The 20,060-nt window shown below is 44.1% G+C and overlaps 1 protein-coding gene across 6 annotated transcripts in view; it reads left to right on the top strand.

Annotated features, from left to right (window-relative positions):
- GPM6B (glycoprotein M6B) overlaps positions 1-20,060 on the top strand; it is a 166,199-nt gene that overhangs the window by 115,310 nt on the left and 30,829 nt on the right. For 3 of the 6 annotated variants that reach the window (XM_040336537.1, XM_040336536.1, XM_040336539.1), the window contains exon 2: positions 12,233-12,346. The exons of the other annotated variants lie outside the window; for them this stretch is intronic. In XM_040336537.1, coding sequence (XP_040192471.1) covers positions 12,233-12,346 — 114 coding nt within the window. The remainder of the gene's footprint in view (positions 1-12,232; positions 12,347-20,060) is intronic. 6 annotated transcript variants of the gene reach the window in all.

Genomic DNA, 20,060 nt, shown 5'->3' with positions numbered 1-20,060 from the left:
TTTTTTATGGCGGCTTTGCAAGCATATCACACAAGTGTTTTAGAAGCGTATAGCAAGCTATTTACAAGCTTGTTCTGATTTCAAAAACTAAGTTTGCCAGACTTTAACAGTTCAATAAACAATGCACATTTCGAAGTATTGCATTTATACAATACCTTCACAAAGTACAATAATGTTCTTGTACATGGTTTATAAAACAGATCGAACCTGAGATGTTATTAGTTATCGCACAGTGTATGCATCCCTTGATATGGTTTAGGAAGACTTTCTCATCATATCTTTCTCAGAACTTTACATTAAACACTGCTACAAATGTGAGGACATGCTGAGCGGTTGAGCTCCCATGTTAAGTCAACAGCCCATCAAGAATTGGGTCTAATGGAGCCAAGCCAGGGGTAGCTAGCCAGCATCTCCAGATCTTATTGAACCGGGTCGAGCTGCCTCTATGCTGATATATCAAGTGCTTATATTTCAAAGTTAATCCCATATTGGCTAACCACATCTCTAAAGTTGGCCAGGTTTGAGAGAGCCAATGTTGCAAGATCCACTTTCGAGCTTGGAGCAGTGCTCTGGACACTGCCTCTCTGATATATTTGTTTGTCATAACCTCATCCAGTACACCCAATAAGCACAGTTTAGGGTTAAAGCGACGGTTACTTGAAAAGTATTGTTAATGGTATTTACTATGCCAGTCCAAAAGCAGTGCAACTTTGAGCACCACCAAATGAGATGTCCTTGCATCTTGCACACAATGGGTCCAGGCGGAGTCCAAGAGCAAACTATTTTAGCCACTTAAGGACCAGTGCACGACGATATACATCGACACAATGGTTCCTGTGGGCAGTAGGGCCTACAGGTACGTCCCCTTTAAAAAGCAGCTTTGTGGGCGTGCACGCCCGCCGCAAGCTCTGAGTCTGACCATGGGTCCTGCAGACTCAATGTCCGTGGGTATACCCGCAATCGTCTCGCGGAGAGGAACAGGGAAATCCTAATGTAAACAAGCATTTCCCCATTCCTAGTGATGGGACACTGATCACAGCTTCCTGTAATCGGGAGCAGTGGTCAGTGTTGTGTCACACACATCACCCCCCCTACAGTTAGAAGCACTCCCTAGGTCACACTTAACCCCTTTAGCGCCCCTTACAGGTTAACCCCTTCACTGCCAGTGTAATTTTTACAGTAATCGGTGGCTTTTTTATAGCACTGAGCGCTGTTAAAATGACAGTGGTCCCAAAATGGTGTCAAAAGTGTCTGATGTGTCTGCAATAATGTCAGTCACGATAAAAATCAGTGATCTTCGCCATTACTAGTAAAAAAAAAAAAAAAAAAAATTAAATGCCATAAAACGGTCCCCTATTTTGTAGACGCTATTACTTTTGTGCAAACCAATCAAACGCTTTATTGTGTTTTTGGTAGAAAAAATAAATATGTAGAAAAATACGTATCGGCCTAGACTGAGGGAAAAAAAATCGTTTTTTTTTTTTAATATATTTTTTTGGGGATATTATAGCAACAAGTAAAAAATATTGATATTTTTTCAAAATTGTCGCTCTATTTTTGTTTATAGCGCAAAAAATAAAAACCGCAGAGGTGATCAAATACCACCAAAAGAAAGCTATTTTGTGGGAAAAAAAAGGACGTAAATGTTGCTTGTGGCGGCAGCAGCATCGCATAGCATGTGGAGATGAACCCTTTAGTGGATATGGATTGCTGCATTATATTGAAAAGAGTGGAAGATGACACCACCTGCTCTAAAGATGCTTGCGTTTTAATGGCATGCTGCAATTAAGGCCGGGTTCAGACCTATGCGAATTGAGTGCGGCTTAAACCGCATCCAATTCGCAGAACATTTTAAAATACATGGTTTTCAATGAGGCTGGTTCACATATGTGCGATGCATTCGCACTGCGCATTGCCGGTAAACCGTGTGCGTTTTTTAGGCATTGCGGTGCGGCTCAGGTGCGAATTCAGGCCCGTTATCTTCTATGGGTATGCAGTTGAATCGCAGAGGTGTTAATTTCTCTTCAGTATTTCTCTCATTCAGCTCAATACACTTCCCCCCTCCCCCTTCCCTCTCCCAGGTCTCCAAATTTGCAGCTAATCTGCAGCTAAAACGCAATGGATCTGCTGAACACTTCTCTTATCTCTCTGCAGAGATAAGAGAGCTGAAATTCGCACTGCACTAGTGTGATTCCGGCCTGAAGGTAGGAGAAAGTACATTTTGTTTGACCATTTCTGGCTTGCATTTGGGCAAATGGGAGCAACCTGCCATTGCTTAAAATGTAACTGCGGAGAGTAACACCATTTGCTCGCCACCGGGCTGCACACTGCAGCTTTGCCAGTTCCGGGTAAGTATTGGTATTCCAAATGGAGCTGTGACTAGGTATTTTTTTTTTCTTTTAGCCAATTGAAAGTACTAGGGGGAGGAGATTAGTTGTGGAGAGCTGCTGTTTTGCCAGAAAACATGCGACAAAACGCTCATAAAATGCTCATGTTGTGCATTTTAAAGGCATTCCCATTGAAGTTTATGGGGTCAGTCTGCCTAAAAGAAGCTCATGTGCTTTTCTGGAGTGACAAGCGTTTTGTTACAGGTGACGGCGCTCAGATGTGAACAAGGGCCATTGAAATTAATGGGATTTTGTTTGATCGTGTTAGAGCTACAAGCTTTAAGCAGAAAATCGCTCAGGTGTGAATGGGGTCTTAATAACTTTTTGGTAAAGACACGTTTATTACGACAAACCTCACTTTTGCAGTCACTGTTTTCAAATTATCTCTACTGGAATTGTATCCCAACTACTACATATGGAGTTTTGCCAACTCTGCTGTACGCCTTTTTATCTATATTTTATATTGAAAATCGTATAAATTATATGCTTGGGGGGGGGGGGGGGGATTTAAAATAAAACGCATCAACTTTTTTCCCCCTTTGTTAAATGGTTGCGTAAATATCTCCCCTTTGACTGGCTAACAGCACCTAAATCCGATGTCTGTTTGGGGAGAACAGATTGAATTTTTTTTTTTATATCTCTTGGAAAATTCAGCAGCAAGGTTTCTTTACAGATGTTGCCCAACCACACACAGCCAAAACCATGTCGTTCATTTGCAGCTGGATTCCTAAATTCTTATTTTGTTGGGCATTATGAATAATCCAGAAAGGAGCATGAAGTAATTTGGCTTTGTATTGGTACCAGCAGTTGAGTTGACTCTGATGATATCTTGCCATTAAAGTCTGAGAGTTATCAATAGCCTTCATGTAACTTTTACTTGGGTTGAGCCTGACTGTGTTTTTATGCTTCGTTTTTTACCTTTTTTGTGACCACAGACCATCAATGCCCTGGGGTCAAGGCCAAATTTAGTCACATGCTCCCCTAAACAAAAAAAAAATCTATTTTTATAGATATATAATATTTTTTTTTTCCACTGTGGTCTTTGGCAGCATATAATAATCATTTTTTTCCAACTTTTTAGTTAATCTCTTTATTTTAACAGGTGTCTTATCACTTTAAATAGCTGTAGCTGGTCAATTGCTTCTGCCCAGTGAGCGGCACAATGAAAGTTCCGCTGGCTAGCACCAGCTTGTTTGTAAACAATTTTATGTAATCACTATAGTCCATCATCTCATTAGGAACCATGGTTATTGGTTTCCAATCTCTGCATCTGACGATGACCGCCATCCGATACAGCCGTGTTGCAGAACTAGCGGCCAGCATAGGATGGTTTTATTAATATCTTCCACACAAGACATTGCGCTGAGAAATGTTAATATAGGGATTGGGGGTGGAAAAGGGTTAAAGCTGAAATGTGGACCGGACCAATGTAAAAGGTAAATAATTTGCCTCTGTATTCATTGGTACTTAAAATTATATAGAGATATCCTCTTGTATTCCCTGTACAACAGTGCTGGGGTGTGAGGAGGAAGCAGCACAAGAAGCCCAAGTTAATGTTTAGAAAATAAGTATGCTGATAGGAAGACAAATCAGAGTGACATAGAAATTGGCTCATCACTTTGCTGGGTTTCTTTTTTATTCCCAGTCACAGGCTTAATATGGGCTCAGAGTAAGCAGATTAAATGATGTCGGCCATCATGCTGAGGACATCCAGTGCCAGAAATACAAGTGCAGCTTTGGACTGGATATAAATATTACATAAAAAACTGCTTTTGTAAATGTATGCTTATTGTGTTTTCATGGGATATTCATTATCCTTTTTATAGCTGATATATAGAGTTCTGCTTTCAAGTACATGAATGCCGACCTTTTATTTTTTAAACTTCTGAAATAAATAGTGAAAAAAAAAAAAGCATGACCCGACAGTGTGTGCGTGCCTCAGTTCATATCGCCTAGTGTGGATTCAAGCTGCTTACTGCTCAGGGAACCCTGATAACCGAGTGATCGTTGGTGTTGGATCACTTGGTTCTTGGGGTTTGTGCTGGCGGGGGACAGATGCAGCATCGGACCAATGCTGTATCCACCTAGGTACTTTTTCTTTTAAAGTGGTTAAAAACCTGCAAGACAAAGCCATAATAAACTAGTATGCAAAGCATACTAGCTCATTATGAAAGCCTCACCTTAGATGGAAACCCCCACAGCGATCCCAGAACACGGCTCCGGTCGGCGATATCGCTCCTGGAGTTATTTCCGTCTGGAGCTGCCGGTAACGCCACACTAACTGAACCAACAGCATGAGCGTGCCATTGCTTCAGTGTGCATGTGCCGATGATGTCGGCACATGCTGATACAGGGGAGATCTCCTAAATTATGCAGTTTAAGGAGATATCCGGGGTAGCTACAGGTAAGCCTTATGATGGGCAAAAGTGTATTGTAAGGGTTTACAACCACTTTAAGATGCAGTTACTCAATAGATAAAAAAACTTTTCTTTATCGTACATCACGGGACACAGAGCGGCATATTCATTACTATATGGGTTATATGGAGTACCTTCAGGTGTTGACACTGGCAATCTCAAACAGGAAATGCCCCTCCCTATATAACCCCCTCCCATAGGAGGAGTACCTCAGTTTTTACGCCAGTGTCTTAGGTGTTAGTCATGGTTTAGCTTGCCTCCGCATCCTTGGGATTAGGTGAGCTACCGGTTCTGTCCAAAAAAGCCTCAGCGCTAAAGTGGTCAGTAACCGGACCCCAAACCCTTGGGGTATAGCCCATAATGTTTTTCTTTTTAGAGAGCTGGACCCTGGGCCCAGAACTTAGAAACCTTTGGGTGCCTAATGTTTTCTGTTGCCAGGGTGCTATATGGGCCCAGGACAGTGGATCCTTCATAGGAACCCAGGGCCTGAAGGTCTAGACATCCCCACGGAGATGGGGGAAGATTGGGCCTCTTGCTTGGCAAAGTCCTGCGGCATGGAGCAGGTAAGTGAGGGGAAAACTTGCGGAACTTGGTTCTTAGCAGGTTTTTTTCTGGGGGGTCACAGGGGACATGCCTAAAGTTATGCACTGCATCTGGCAAACTAGTCACATATCATAAAGATAGGATGGCTCTATATGTATTATTCCCCATAAGATGTGACCTCCCTTGTAGTGTTGGAAAAGCATTGAGTGGGGCCTGTGTGATATAAAAATATATGTGTGTGTCAGAGAGCTGTGCTTACCTGCAAGCCTCCAGGCGATGCTCCATTCAGTCTTCCTCCTCAGAGCCTGTAGCCAATAGGTAGCAGGTGTACCTTGGTATTGTACCATAGGCATCCGGAGAGTCTAAGGTCTCGGACAAAGTTATGCCGCTGCTTTCCCCACAGGGAGCCTTGGGGCCATTGGGATCTGGGGCTGGAGCTGGCGCGGGTCAGTCCAACCCTAAGATGGTCACGGACGAGGTATTACTCACCTCTTTAAGAGAGATGGAGAAAAGAATGGGAAAAATGATAGCCACAGCTATGCGGGGCAGTAAACGGATTAGATCTCCGTCGCCCGAGCGCAGACCCTCAGAAGAGGAGGTCCTTTCCTCAGGGGAATTGGACGACCTCTTGGACAAGGACCAAGTAGGTTCAGGGATCGAAGATCCGGATACAGAAGAGTCTAGAGCAGTCTCCCAAGGGGAGAGCTGGTGGACTCAAGCCTTAACGGACTTGGTCCATAAATGCATTCAACTTGCCAGTACCAGATCTCCAGGTATCTACGGTTTCAGCTTTGGGCTCACTGAGGGCGCCTCAAAGCAATGCAGTATTTCCGATCCACCCTCTACTAGAGGGAGTTTTGTTCCAAGATTGGAACAAGCCAGAAAAATCTTCTTACCACCTAAAAGATTCTCTGCCCTATATCCTATGGAAGATAAATTTTCCAAGAAAAGGGCTACTCCTGCAGTGGACGCAGCCATCTCATGTATTAACAAATCATTAACATGCCCTGTAGAAAACATACAGGTATTCAAGGATCCAGTTGATAAACGCTTGGAAGCACTACTTAAGAACTCCTTCACTACTGCAGGGGCAGTAGTACAGCCAGCCGTGGCTGCGATTGGGGTTGCTCAAGCATTATCGGATCAGGTTAAGCAGATGCTTAAACTTATTCCTGCCCAGCAGGCAGAAGAATTTTCGGATGTCCCTAAGGCCATATGTTTTACAGTAGACGCAATTAAGGATTCTATCCAGCAAGCGTCACGTTTATCGTTATCCCTTATCCATATGAGAAGACTCTTATGGTTAAAAAGCTGGGAGGCCGAGCCCCCATGCAAGAAGCTCCTGGTAGGGTTCCCCTTCCATGGAGGACGACTCTTCGGAGAAGACCTAGATAAATACATTCAAACCATTTCAAATGGCAAAAGTACTCTCTTGCCAACTAAGAGGAAGTTTCAGGGGCCTGCGTTTAAACGACAGTACTCCCCTGGGCAGGGGCCCTCTAATGCCAAACAGTATCGACGGCCTCCTGCAAAAGCAAACTTCGGCTTCAACAGCAAATCACAAGGACAGGCTGCTAGAGGCAGAAAGCAGTGGGTTCGCAAACCAGCAAAACCAGCCCCCAAGCCGACCTTATGAAGGGGCGCCCCCACCCACGAAGGTGGGGGGAAGGCTGCGACTCTTTTCAGAGGTTTGGGAAGCCAGCATTCCCGATGAGTGGGTACGGTCTTCCGTGGCCACGGGCTACAAATTAGATTTCCTAAGGTTTCCTCCTCTTCATTTCCAGGAGTCGAGGATTCCAAACGATCCGGAGAAAGGAGCCGCATTAATGTCGGCATTAAATCATCTACTTTCCCAGGAAGTAATAGTAGAGGTACCAGTCCTGGAACAGGGGCTAGGTTTCTACTCCAACCTATTCATCATCCCGAAGTCCAATGGAGATGTCAGGCCAATTTTGGACCTAAAGATGGTAAATACATACCTAGAGATCCGCTCATTTCGGATGGAAACCGTGCGGTCAGCAGCTACCACACTCCAAAAGGACGACTTCATGGCGTCCATAGACATAAAGGATGCCTACCTTCACAATTTATCAGCCACATCAAAGATATCTACGCTTCATGGTGGCTTCGCGTCACTTCCAATTCGTGGCGCTTCCCTTCGGGTTGGCTACGGCCCCCCGGGTGTTCACGAAGGTCCTAGCTCCAATCCTAGCCAAACTAAGGATCCAAGGGGTCACGATCCTAGCATACCTGGACGACCTCCTAGTCATAGATCACTCGTCTCCCGGCTTGGAGCGAGCAGTGGCCCTCACGGTCCAATACCTCGAGAAGTTCGGCTGGGTCCTAAATCGAGAAAAGTCAGCTTTCCTGCCCACAAGGCAGTTGGAATATCTCGGCATGAGATTAGACACAGAACAACAAAGAGTGTTTCTACCTCTGAGGAAGGTCAAAGCCATCAAGGAATTAATCCTACTGGTTCTAAGCAAGAAGGAACCGACTATTCGCCTATGTATGAGATTACTAGGCAAGATGGTGGCCACATTCGAGGCGGTACCATACGCCCAGAGCCACACTCGCATCCTGCAGGCAGCCATCCTGTCAGCATGGAGCAGAAGGCCGCAGGCCTTGGATATCCCGTTGCCGCTCTCATCAAGAGTCCAACAAAGTCTGTGCTGGTGGTTAGACCCTCAGAATCTACTGAAGGGGAAGTCTTTCAGCCCAGTGGCTTGGAAGATAGTGACCACAGACGCCAGCCTGACGGGCTGGGGAGCAATTTTGGATGGTTGCACTCGCCAAGGTACTTGGGCAACGCCAGAGAAGCAGTTGCCCATCAACATCTTGGAGCTCAGAGCTGCTCGACTAGCCCTCAGGGCTTGGACGTCAAGATTGCAGGGGTTCCCGGTGAGAATTCAATCAGACAATGCCACGGCCGTGGCATACATAAATCACCAAGGGGGAACCAGGAGTCAAGCCGCTCAGAGAGAGGTGAGCTTGATTCTCCTATGGGCAGAGGCTCATGTGCCCTGCATATCGGCAATATTCATTCCAGGAGTGGACAACTTTCAGGCGGACTTCTTAAGCCGCCAGACTCTTTTGCCGGGGGAATGGTCTCTGCATCCACAAATCTTTCAAGCACTCTGCCAAAGATGGGGAGTGCCGGACGTGGATATCATGGCATCGAGACTCAACAAGAAGCTAGACAGGTTCATGTCCCGCTCAAGGGATCCGATGGCCTGCGGAACCGATGCGTTGGTTTGCCCTTGGCATCAGTTCAAACTTCTTTATGCGTTTCCCCCGCTCCAGTTACTACCCCGCCTGCGGCGCAGGATCCGGGTGGAGCACATACCAGTCATCCTGGTAGCTCCAGCATGGCCCAGAAGGGCATGGTACTCACTAATCTTAAAGCTGGTAGTGGGAGACCCTTGGACTCTTCCTCTACGGCCAGACCTGCTATCGCAAGGTCCGATCCTCCACCCTGCCTTACGGCATCTAAATTTGACGGCCTGGAAACTGAATCCCTGATTCTCAGGGGTAGAGGTCTGTCTCAGAAAGTAATCTCTACCCTAATCAGAGCCAGGAAACTCGTCTCTAGGGTGATTTATTACAGGGTCTGGAAGGCCTATGTAGGCTGGTGTGAGTCCAAGCGATGGCTTTCTCGCAAATTTACCATCGATAGAGTATTAAGTTTTCTCCAGCTAGGAGTGGATAAAGGATTGGCATTAAGCACAATCAAAGGACAGATTTCTGTTCTGTCAGTGTGGTTTCAGCGGCCGCTGGCCACCCACTCGCTGGTTAAGACCTTCCTTCAAGGGGTCTTGCGTATTAAACCTCCAGTTAAATCCCCGCTTTGCCCGTGGGATTTAAACCTTGTTCTGTCAAGTTTACAGAAACAACCGTTTGAGCCGTATGGCTGAAATTCCTTTGGTTTTACTGACAAAAAAGTTAGTATTTTTGGTCGCCATAGTTTCCGCAAGAAGAGTATCGGAACTGGCGGCCTTATCCTGTAAGGAACCATATCTTATTTTTCATAAGGACAGGGTCGTTCTCCGCCCTCATCCTTCCTTCCTACCGAAGGTTGTATCCAGTTTTCATTTGAACCAGGATTTGGTATTACCATCCTTCTTCCCTAAACCTACTTCCAGAAAGGAAGGGTTGCTGCATACCTTGGATATCGTCAGGGCCATGAAGGCCTATCTTAAAGCTACAAAGAAGATCCGGAAAACAGATGTGCTGTTCGTATTACCGGATGGGCCCAAGAAGGGGCAGGCAGCTGCAAAGTCCACCATTTCTAGGTGGATTAAGCAATTAATCACTCAGGCCTACGGCTTGAAAGGGTTGCCTCCTCCAGTATCATTAAAGGCTCATTCTACTAGGGCCATGGGCGCCTCCTGGGCAGCACACCACCAGATCTCTATGGCTCAAGTTTGCAAGGCGGCAACCTGGTCTTCTGTCCACACGTTTACAAAGTTCTACCAGTTGGACGTAAGAAGGAATTCTGATACAGCCTTTGGGCAGGCAGTGCTGCAGGCTGCAGTTTGAGACCCTCGGAATCCGGGGGCTCCTCTTTTTTGAGTTAAATTTAAAATTTAAGATTATTTTTCTCAACTAAGTTGGATTTATTATGATTTGAGTATTCTCTAAATTAAATCCTTTTGTCTTGGAGATGTTCTCCCTCCCCTCATTGTGAGCATTGCTTTGGGACATCCCATATAGTAATGAATATGCCGCTCTGTGTCCCGTGATGTACGATAAAGAAAAAGGGATTTTTAATACAGCTTACCTGTAAAATCCTTTTCTTGGAGTACATCACGGGACACAGAGCTCCCACCCCTCTTTTTGGGGACCATTTTGGGAGGCATACTGCTTGCTACAAAACTGAGGTACTCCTCCTATGGGAGGGGGTTATATAGGGAGGGGCATTTCCTGTTTGAGATTGCCAGTGTCAACACCTGAAGGTACTCCATATAACCCATATAGTAATGAATATGCCGCTCTGTGTCCCGTGATGTACTCCAAGAAAAGGATTTTACAGGTAAGCTGTATTAAAAATCCCTTTTTATTTGCAGTCTCTTAGTTTACTTTTCTGTGGAGTGCTTTTGGACAGTCTTGGAATGTGGAGCTTCAATACAACTTCCTAGACATGGTTTGTAACTAGAGGTGAGCATGGGCATCCTCCAAACTCTCAATCTGAATTTTCACTTTGCTACTTTCTGGTCCAGTCAGCTGCAGGACAAGTCATCCTCCACTTCGTAGCACATGTAAACAAAGGGGCAGAAATCAGGTGACATTATGGCCCCTATTTAGGCAGGCCATACACTGTTCGAATCTCTTGCTGAACCGGCCGAGATTTGAACCATGTATGCTGAATGTACCCAAGTTGATCAATGGTGGTTGCAGGAAAATAATTTGCTCTATGTATTGCCTGCCTTAGTTTGGAGGATGCCAAAAACGTTTGGGGACACCTGATCATCATATATATTTGAGCTTGTTGGGTAACCTGTTCCATAACAACTGGACAAAAATATGCAGTTTCTCCCCAACTTTATGGCTAGAACGGCCCACTTTTCTGGAAAGGCTTACCAAAAAAGTGTGTCTTTAGTAAAAAGAGCATTTGTCAAGTTGGCTACTGATGTTGGATTGAAAAAACAGGCTTTTATTTCCATTTCATTCCAAGGTGTTCTGTAGGCTTGAGGTCAGAGCAACGCAAGTGTCTTTACATCAAACTCATGTGGACCTGCTTTTGTGCACCTCAAAATTTCAGAGGTTTGACGGCATAGTTTTTGCCCATGTGGTATCTCGCTGAATAACGACAGCTCCGCACCACAGAAGTGAACAAAGTCCACTAGCTTGGTTACCAGTAAAAGTGGTTAAAAAAACTAATTTTGAGTCCTCCCCAGAAAAGTATAGTAGGGGGGAAATCTTCCAATAGGGTCACTAGTTCTGGTGATATGGAGGGCTCAAGGGATTCCCTGATTTGCAGGGATATCCTTACTTCCTATTTCAGGCTGTGGAACAGGAAGTAAAGGTAAATCTCCCTAATGGGACAAAGATGGCAAAAAATACTGATGTTATAACCCTCTTTTACGCTTTTCAAAATGAGGTTTTGGGTCTGCTTTAGTGCCTGTTTACACCAGAACCGGTGTGGGAAACCTGTGTTTTCTACACCATGTTCAAAACACAATGCACCTGCGATCTGCAGTGGGTGCCAATGAATTGCTAATGATACCCCAAATGCAGGTCACGAATTGCATTGGTACAGAAGTACCATGCAATCCGGTTGCAGGTTTTTTTTTTTTTAAGTAGTGCATACACTTCTTTTTGTTGCAGTGTGATTTCAGCCCCATGTGGTCCGGCCCTTCAAGGTTTCTGCTCCACCTTGGGGGATGATTATGAAGACTGGTACATGGAACTTCCTCCCATAATTTAAGGTCAAACTAACTGTGGAATTTTTTTTTAAACGAGTAATTGCTTGCAGACTTATCTGGCAATAGATTCTTATGTAAAGCGGTTTTATGATTACGATCACATGAATGTTTTTTATAATCTAGATGGGGGGGTGTTGCAGCAAATGACCGGTGCAATTTAGTACTCCATGAAGTGTCAACGTGAATATTGCTGAAGTCCCAATGCAAGGTTTACTGCAATCATGGCAAAGCCACCTTATTTGTGTGACCTTTTCTACACTTTCTAAAACAGCATCTTCCTAACCATCATTAACAGGCATTAGTGTTCAGTCATGCTATATTAACCTATCTTATCTGTACAAGTAGAACAGTAGAGATAATCATTACTAGATAGTGCTAAATAGCTTTGCCTGTAAATTGTGGATTTGATTTCAAATCGTATGCAGGAGAACACTGACTTTTTACCACCTAAAATTGGCAGTGAACAGCAGCAGACCTGAAATGGAAATTGGCAGGTACCACTGGATGTACGGGAGTTCAAGGCCACAGCAAGTGCCAGCAATGAGCGGCAGTATGAGTCCCTTGGGGACTGGAGGTAAATGAATGGATGGGATAGATTCCGAGTTCACATGGAGTACAGTAGTTAATAGCTACTGCTTATCACATTTGTTTGTCCAGATTACACATTGTGATGTGCCTGGCAGATGACTGACTCTTGTGCAATTGAAATACCCTTTTTATTTTCTTTATGATGTATAATACAGCCAGTCGTGGTTGTACATGTGTAATGAATACCATAAAAATGCTGATCATTAAAACATTAATGACAAAGGTGGAGCAGGCTACTGATGGTTGTGCTTTTATAGGGACCAGTTCAGCATTTGAAATGAAAGTTACAACTCCTTGAAAAAAAAAAACATATTTTTTTGTAAAATGGCTGCTGCTCATTGGACTACCCAATAGCGAGAAGAGGCCTTGTGCAACCCCAGTCAGCAATGTATTGGTGTCTTCTTTATTACAAGCTTGCAGATATGCAAGAATGAAATAAACATCCACACTTAGAAACTGTGAAAATTTTCATCTTTCACAGAACCACCTAATGTCCGAGATTTAGAAAGTAGATATCTTAAAGTGGTTGTAAACCTCAAACATTAAATATGAACAAGACCTATCCTCCTATAGTGTGTACTTGTCTCAATTAAGAGCACTGTCACTTTTTTTCAGCCGCTTACTTTCTCTGCTATCACGTCTGACAAGTTTTCTTAATGCCCCCCCCCAAAAAAATCTGATTGAGCGCCTTGGCTTTCTTCCTGTGTGCTGTGTGAAGGGGGTGTGTCCCGTCCCTCCAGTCAGCTCTCAGAGCTCTCCTCACTGAGTGTAACGTTGGCTTTCTGCCCCCTGCTTTCTGACTGCTCAGACAAGGTTTAAACATTCTGGAATTGAATTGATGTAGAGAAGATTGCAGATACTCAGGTACAACTTGTATAGAAGGGTTTGTTTCATGTACATCTACTGATTAGTGCATGTTACCAGTGCAGTATGGGGCCAGATTCATGATTGTCATGTGGCATTCTTAATTTTGGTGCAATTGCACCATATGGGGTCAGTTTTAGTCTACAAACTTGACATAGCCTGATAGAAGATAACAAGTGCTGCAGTTTTAAATCATTGCTTGTTATTACTGGGCCATTTATAAACTGCTAGAAGCTGGTAAATGATCAGATGTGTCATTTGGAGGCTCTCTTTATGACGCACATATTTTCAACTTTTTGGAAAATCTCATGGTGAGCCCGGCCAATCCTATCCTTTGCATTGTAGTGCATTCCTTTTTGTTTTACCTTCAAACCAATACCAGAATGCACGTAAATCCTCATTTGATCCTAAGCCAAATGTTTAAAATAGTACTCCATTTTTGACCTGGGCAAGATGAAGGGCCCCTGTCATTTGACTCTAAAATGCCAGTGCCTCTACTGCCCACATAAAGCATAACTCCACGTTTTAATGTCCCTTTGCTACTGCACAAACAGGTGTGCTTCCTGGGAGCGCTGTATTAACCACTTGGATATATTTAGCAGAGGTCCTAGAGACTAAAAATGGTGGGTTTTATAATTTGTCACATGGTATTTGTGCGGCGATTTCTTGAACACATTGGGGCAGATCCTCAAAGAAATTACGCGGCATATCTCTTGATACGCCGCGTAATTTCAAATTTTGCACGTCGTATCTTTGTTTTGGTATCCACAAAACAAGATACAACGGCATCTGTGTTAGATCCGACAGGCGTACGTCTTCGTACGCCGTCGGATCTTGGATGCAATTTTTCTGCGTCCGATAGGTGGCGTTCCCGTCGTAATCCGCGTCGAGTATGCAAATTAGCTATTTCCGACAATCCACGAACGTACGACCGGCCGTCGCATTTTGTTTACGTCGTTTCCGTTCGGCTTTTTCCGGCGTATAGTTAAAGCTGCTATATGGTGGCGTACTCAATGTTAAGTATGGCCGTCGTTCCCGCGTCTAATTTTGTAAATTTTACGTTGTTTGCGTAAGTCGTCCTTGAATGGGGCTGGACGCCATTTACATTCACGTTGAAAACAATGACGTCCTTGCGACGTCATTTGGAGCAATGCACCCTGGGAGTTTTTACGGACGGCGCATGCCCAGTTCGTTCGGCGCGGGGACGCGCTTCATTTAAATGAAACACGCCCCCTACCCGCCCAATTTGAATTCCGCGCCTTTACGCCACGAGAGATGCACTACGCCGCCGTAACTTACGGCTCAAATTCATTGAGCATTCAAACCAAAGCCAAGTAAGTTACAGCGGCGTAGCGTATCCTACATCTGCGCCGGGCGCAGTGTATGTATGTGGATCTGCCCCATTATTTTGGGGACAAATGCACTTTAGTGCACACAAACACACTATAATACCCATTGTTTGGTAAAATATAAAGTATGGTGTTAAGCCGAGTACATATACTAAACCTGTCACTCTTTTTAAAATAGTACACTTGTGGAATGGTGCCAAACTACGATATTTAAAAATCTCCATAGCTGATACTTTGTAAGCCTTTACAGGTTACCAGTTTAGAGTTATAGAGGTCTGGTGCTAGAATTATTGCTCTTGCTTTTACGCTTGCGGCAATATCTCACATGTGTGATTTTTTTTTTTTAACGCGGTTTTTGTCACATCACTTGTGACAGCAATAGGCAGTGACCGGTACTCTTTGTGGAAAGATCTAGGTTGTATCGGGCCCCAAATGTCTCCCATGCCCTAAAAGCATCTGATTACACCAAGATCGGTGTGTTCAGATGCTTTTGCCAATTTAAAAATGGTGCCGTTAATATCCAGGGAAATCGGAAGTGACAATAGTACTCGCCTCGTTCCGTTTTCTATACCATAGAGCTCATTGTAGACCTTCTGGTCCTCCATGGGCTCTATAGTAAGCTGGTGGATTGGCTGGTTTCAGTTCAAGGTTCTCTGGTGGGACAGAGATCCTGGAGAGGCACCAGCAGGATGGGGAATTACCTCCTGCCTGCCCATCAGCTAGTTAGCCACTTGGATGGCATCTACAAAATAGCTGATCTCCTGCTGAAAAAAACAATACAGGGATGATACCTGTAGCTGCAGGCATCATTTTGTTATACCACTTGAAAGCTGCTCCTCTTCCGATTGGCTGAGCTAGAGTTTGACCTCTTCACCTCTCCGCCTCAGCCAATCAGAGGATGCTTTGCTGAACAGTGCTCAGCTTGAAAATGTTTTGTTCTAGTAGTGGAACAGGAATTTTTCACCTCATTGCTGTAATGCAGTGCTGTATACTGTATGTAGCCGGTTTATACAGTGCACTCAAAGTGCACCTGTAAGCGCCTATTTAAAGGGACATTAACCACTTAAGGACCTTGCCTGTTTTTCAGACTTGGTGTTTACAAGATTAAAACAGTTTTTTTTGCTAGAAAATTACTTGGAACCCCCCAAACATTATATATTTTTTTTCCAACACCATAGAGAATAAAATGGCGGTCATTGTAATACTTTTTGTCTTACCGTATTCGCGCAGCGGTCTTACAAGCGCACTTTTTTGGGGAAAAAAATCACTTTTTTAAATTTAAAAATAAGACATCTTTTGAGTTGGAGGTCTAGGGCTAGAATTATTGCTCTCGCTCGAACGATCGCGGTGATACCTCACTTGTGTGGTTTAAACACCGTTTTCATATGCGGGCGCTACTCATGTATGCGCTGGCTTCAGCGCGCAAGCTCGTCGGGACGGGGCACTTTAAAAAAATATTTTTTTTTCTTATTTATTTTTTATTTATTTTATTAATTTTTACACACAAAAAAAAATGTAAACATCCCTTGTAATAGAAAAAAAGCATGACAAGTCCTCTTAAAGCGGGGGTTCACCCTATAAACCCAAAAAAAAAAAAATTTTTTGTTCTACCATAAAATCAGGCATTGTAGCGCGAGCTACAGTATGCCTGTCCCGATTTTTTTTCCCCGTACTCACCGTTTACTCGTACATCGAAGATACCGACTCCCCTCGGGGAATGGGCGTGCCTATGGAGACGGAGGATGATTGACGGCCGGCTCTGGCGCGTCACGCTTCTCCGGAAATAGCCGAAATAGGCTTGGCTCTTCACGGCGCCTGCGCATAGCCTGTGCGCAGGCGCCATGAAGAGCCGAGACCTACTCCGGCTGTCTTCGGGGAGAGTGACGTGCCAGGGCCGGCCGTCAATCATCCTCCCTCTCCATAGGCACGCCCATTCCCCGCGGGAGCCGAAATCTATAATGTACGATTACACTGTCAGTCCGGGGTTAAAAAAATCGGGACAGGCATACTGTAGCTCGCGCTACAATGCCTGTCTCGATGGTAAAATCATGTCACTGAGGGTGAACCACTGCTTTAAACATGAGATCTGGGGTCAAAGACCTCAGATCCCATATTTAGACTAAAATGCAAAAAAAAAATAATTGTCATTTGAAAAAATGACAACAAGAAAATATGCCTTTTTAGAAGCATGGGTGGAAGTGACGTTTTGACGTCGCTTCTGCCCAGCTATGCTATGGAGACGGGTGGGGGCCATCTTGCCCTCACTAGTATGCCACCTGAGCAGGAAAAAGGACGCGATTGCCCTCTCCCGCCGCCGATAACGATGATCTCGTGGCGAACAGGACCGCTCACAGGAAAGATGGATATCTCGGTTGTGGCAGCGGCTGCTGCCGTTACCAAGATATCCATCTTTAAAGTACCGACGTATATGTACATGAGCGGGTCCTTAAATGGTTAAACGTGAAGTTGAATTTTGAAATTTTTGTGTTTGCCATTTGGCAGAAGATTGATTTAGTGTATGGAGGCGTGTGACATAATTTGGACTTGAGATGTCATGGGCCTATGTGAAGTCTATGACTGGTATTCAAAAGGTTCCACATGGGTATGAAGAAGGTGCCTGTATGTTAGTACAAGTGTTGTCTAAAGAGCAGTATATGTTTGTTTTTTGTTTTTTTGTTTTTTCATTTAATAGTCATACTTGCCTAGGTGGATGCAGTGTCCGATGCTTCATCTGTACCCCTGGTTCCTCTAAGACTAACAACCGAGCGATTGAACACCGCTGATCGCTCAGTTCTCACAGCTCCCTGAGCAGAGAGATTTTGACCGTCAGTCACCACTCTCTGCTCTGTCCCCCCTCCCTGGAGCGCTGGGTGGTGGGTGGAGGGGGCGGGAGCCGGTCCAGGCATGTGGGCAGATCCTGACTCCTTTTGTTGCGATCCTGCCCGAGCCTGGACTGGCTCTGTGACATCAGCAGACAGGGGCTTTCAGCCTATTGTCTGCTGAAAAAATCGGTCACAGGAGTGCAGAATGTACTGCACTCCTGTGATCCTTTAAAATACTGTAGGGCCAGCATCATTAGCTTCACTGATTAACCACTTAAGGACCGCCTCCTGCACATATACGTCGGCAGAATGGCACATCCACGTACAGGTACGTTATGTACTAGTACCCAGCCGTGGGTCGCAGGCGCGCTCCCGTGACCCGGTCCGACGCTCCGGGACCGTAGGACTTGCGGACCCGATCGCCGCTGGAGTCCCACGATCTGTCCCCGGAGCTGAAAACGGGGGGAGACGTGTGTAAACACGGCTTTCCCGTTCTTCACTGTGGCGGCAGCATCGATCGTGTCATCTCTTTTATAGGGGGACACAATCGATGACGTCACACCTACAGCCACACCCCCTACAGTTGTAAACACACTTCAGGTCACACATAACCCCATCAGCGCCCCCTGTGGTTAACTCCCAAACCGCAGTTGTCATTTTCACAATAAACAATGCATTTTAAATGCATTTTTTGCTGTAAAAATGACAATGGTCCCAAAAATGCGTCAAAATTGTCTGAAGTGTCCGCCATAATGCCGCAGTCATGAAAAAAATCGCTGATCGCCGCCATTAGTAGTAAAAAATAAAAATAAAAAAGACAATAAAACAATCCCCTATTTTGTAAACGCTATACATTTTGCGCAAACCAACCGATAAACACTTATTTTTTTTATTTTTTTACCAAAAATAGGTAGAAGAATACGTATCGGCCTAAACTGAGAAAAAAAAAAATTTATATATTTTTGGGGGTTGTTTATTATAGCAAAAAGTAAAAAATATTGAATTTTTTTCAAAATTGTCGCTCTTTTTGTTTTATAGCGCAAAAAATTAAAACCGCAGAGGTAATCAAATACCACCAAAAGAAAGCTCTATTTGTGGGGAAAAAAGGACGCCAATTTTGTTGTTGCAATTGTCAGTTAAAACGACGCAGTGCCGAATTGCAAAAAGGGGCCTGATCTTTTACCTGCATTTTGGTCTGGGTCTTAAGTGGTTAATTTACCTAACTGTATTTTTTTTTTTCCCAGCGAAAAATACATACTTTCTAAAATGCCCCATCTCTAAACACTTTTTCTGGGTGCCAGTTTAGATTCAGTCTTTGAACTGCAATTTGTGGACCCTGCATTTTAGTTTTAGAGTAATCCTCATACTATTTCAATTGTTTCCTGACCTTAATTAATGTTTGACATATTCGGGTCAAGGCACTGTTCTCCTTTCAGCATTATATGCTGCCCCTTCTGCTCCTGTTCTGGAGGGCACTAGTTTCCCAGCTTTGCATATGAAAAGTCTAGACTTCCTGAGAACCCTGAGAGACAATACTGCCTGACAACTTTCACAGCTGTGGGGGGAATGTGGGAGAATTTTTATTTTTTTTTCAAACCAAACTTTTGAAAGGGAATACATGTCTGCCAACCTAACATACATGAAGACCATGTTTGTGATGCATTTTAAATAAATGGTAAACAGTGTTTGGTACAGTACAAAAAGCAAGTGGTGATGACATTTAATTATGAGTATTTGGCAGTTTATAAAGTCAGAGGAAAGTCGGTGTAGCCTAGCGCTTTTTTTTTTTTTTTTTTTAGCCACTGTATTATAGCTAACTGAACCTCAAAAACCAATCAGGTGGCACGGTAATCTGTTATATAGCAAAGGGACACAGCAAAAACTAGAAGCAAATTAGAAATCTTTTTATATAATAGATACATTATATCCTCTCATCTATCCTCTCATCTATTACATATATTTTCAGTACATATCCCCCCCCCCCCCACAAATTGAACTTTCTTTTGGGGGAATTTGATCACCGCTGTGGCTTTTTATTTTTTGCGCTATCAACAAAAAATAGACAGTTTTGGGGAATTTTTTTTTTTTTTTACTTTCTGCTATAAAACGCATCCAATAAAATAAAAATTTAGGCCAATATGTATTCGGCTACATACATTTTTGGTTTAAAAAATCCCAATAAGCGTATATTGGTTTGCGCTAAAGTTGGTGTCTACAAACTATGGGATTGCTTTTATGGCATTTGTATTTATTTATTTTTTACTAGTAATCGTGGTGGTCAACGATTTAGATTTTTTTTAAAAAAAAAATCTGGACTGCAACAGATAAATTGGACACTAAGTGACCCTTTTTGGGGAAAAGTAACACTAATACAGTGATTAGGGCTAAAAGAATGCACTGCTTCTGTATAAATGACACTGGCAGGGAAGGGGGTGATTTTTACCTGTGTGGGGATGGACTGACTGGACGAAGAGACATCGGTGTTCCTGATTAGCAGGAACACAAGATCTCACTTCCTCGCTAACAGAACGACGGTCTGACTTGTTTACATAGGCAGTTTTCCGTTCTGCCTCTCCAATAAATGATCGGAGCTGCTAGATCCACTGATTGGATCCTGCTGTGTCCAATCACAGTGGGAGCAGGTCACGGGCGGCGCGTGCCCCAG

This window comes from Rana temporaria, chromosome 2, assembly GCF_905171775.1.
Source record: "Rana temporaria chromosome 2, aRanTem1.1, whole genome shotgun sequence".
In the NCBI taxonomy this organism is placed as follows: Eukaryota; Metazoa; Chordata; class Amphibia; order Anura; family Ranidae; genus Rana; species Rana temporaria.
The sequence above is the reverse complement of the archived record's forward strand: the minus strand, read 5'-3'. Positions and strand labels throughout refer to the sequence as shown.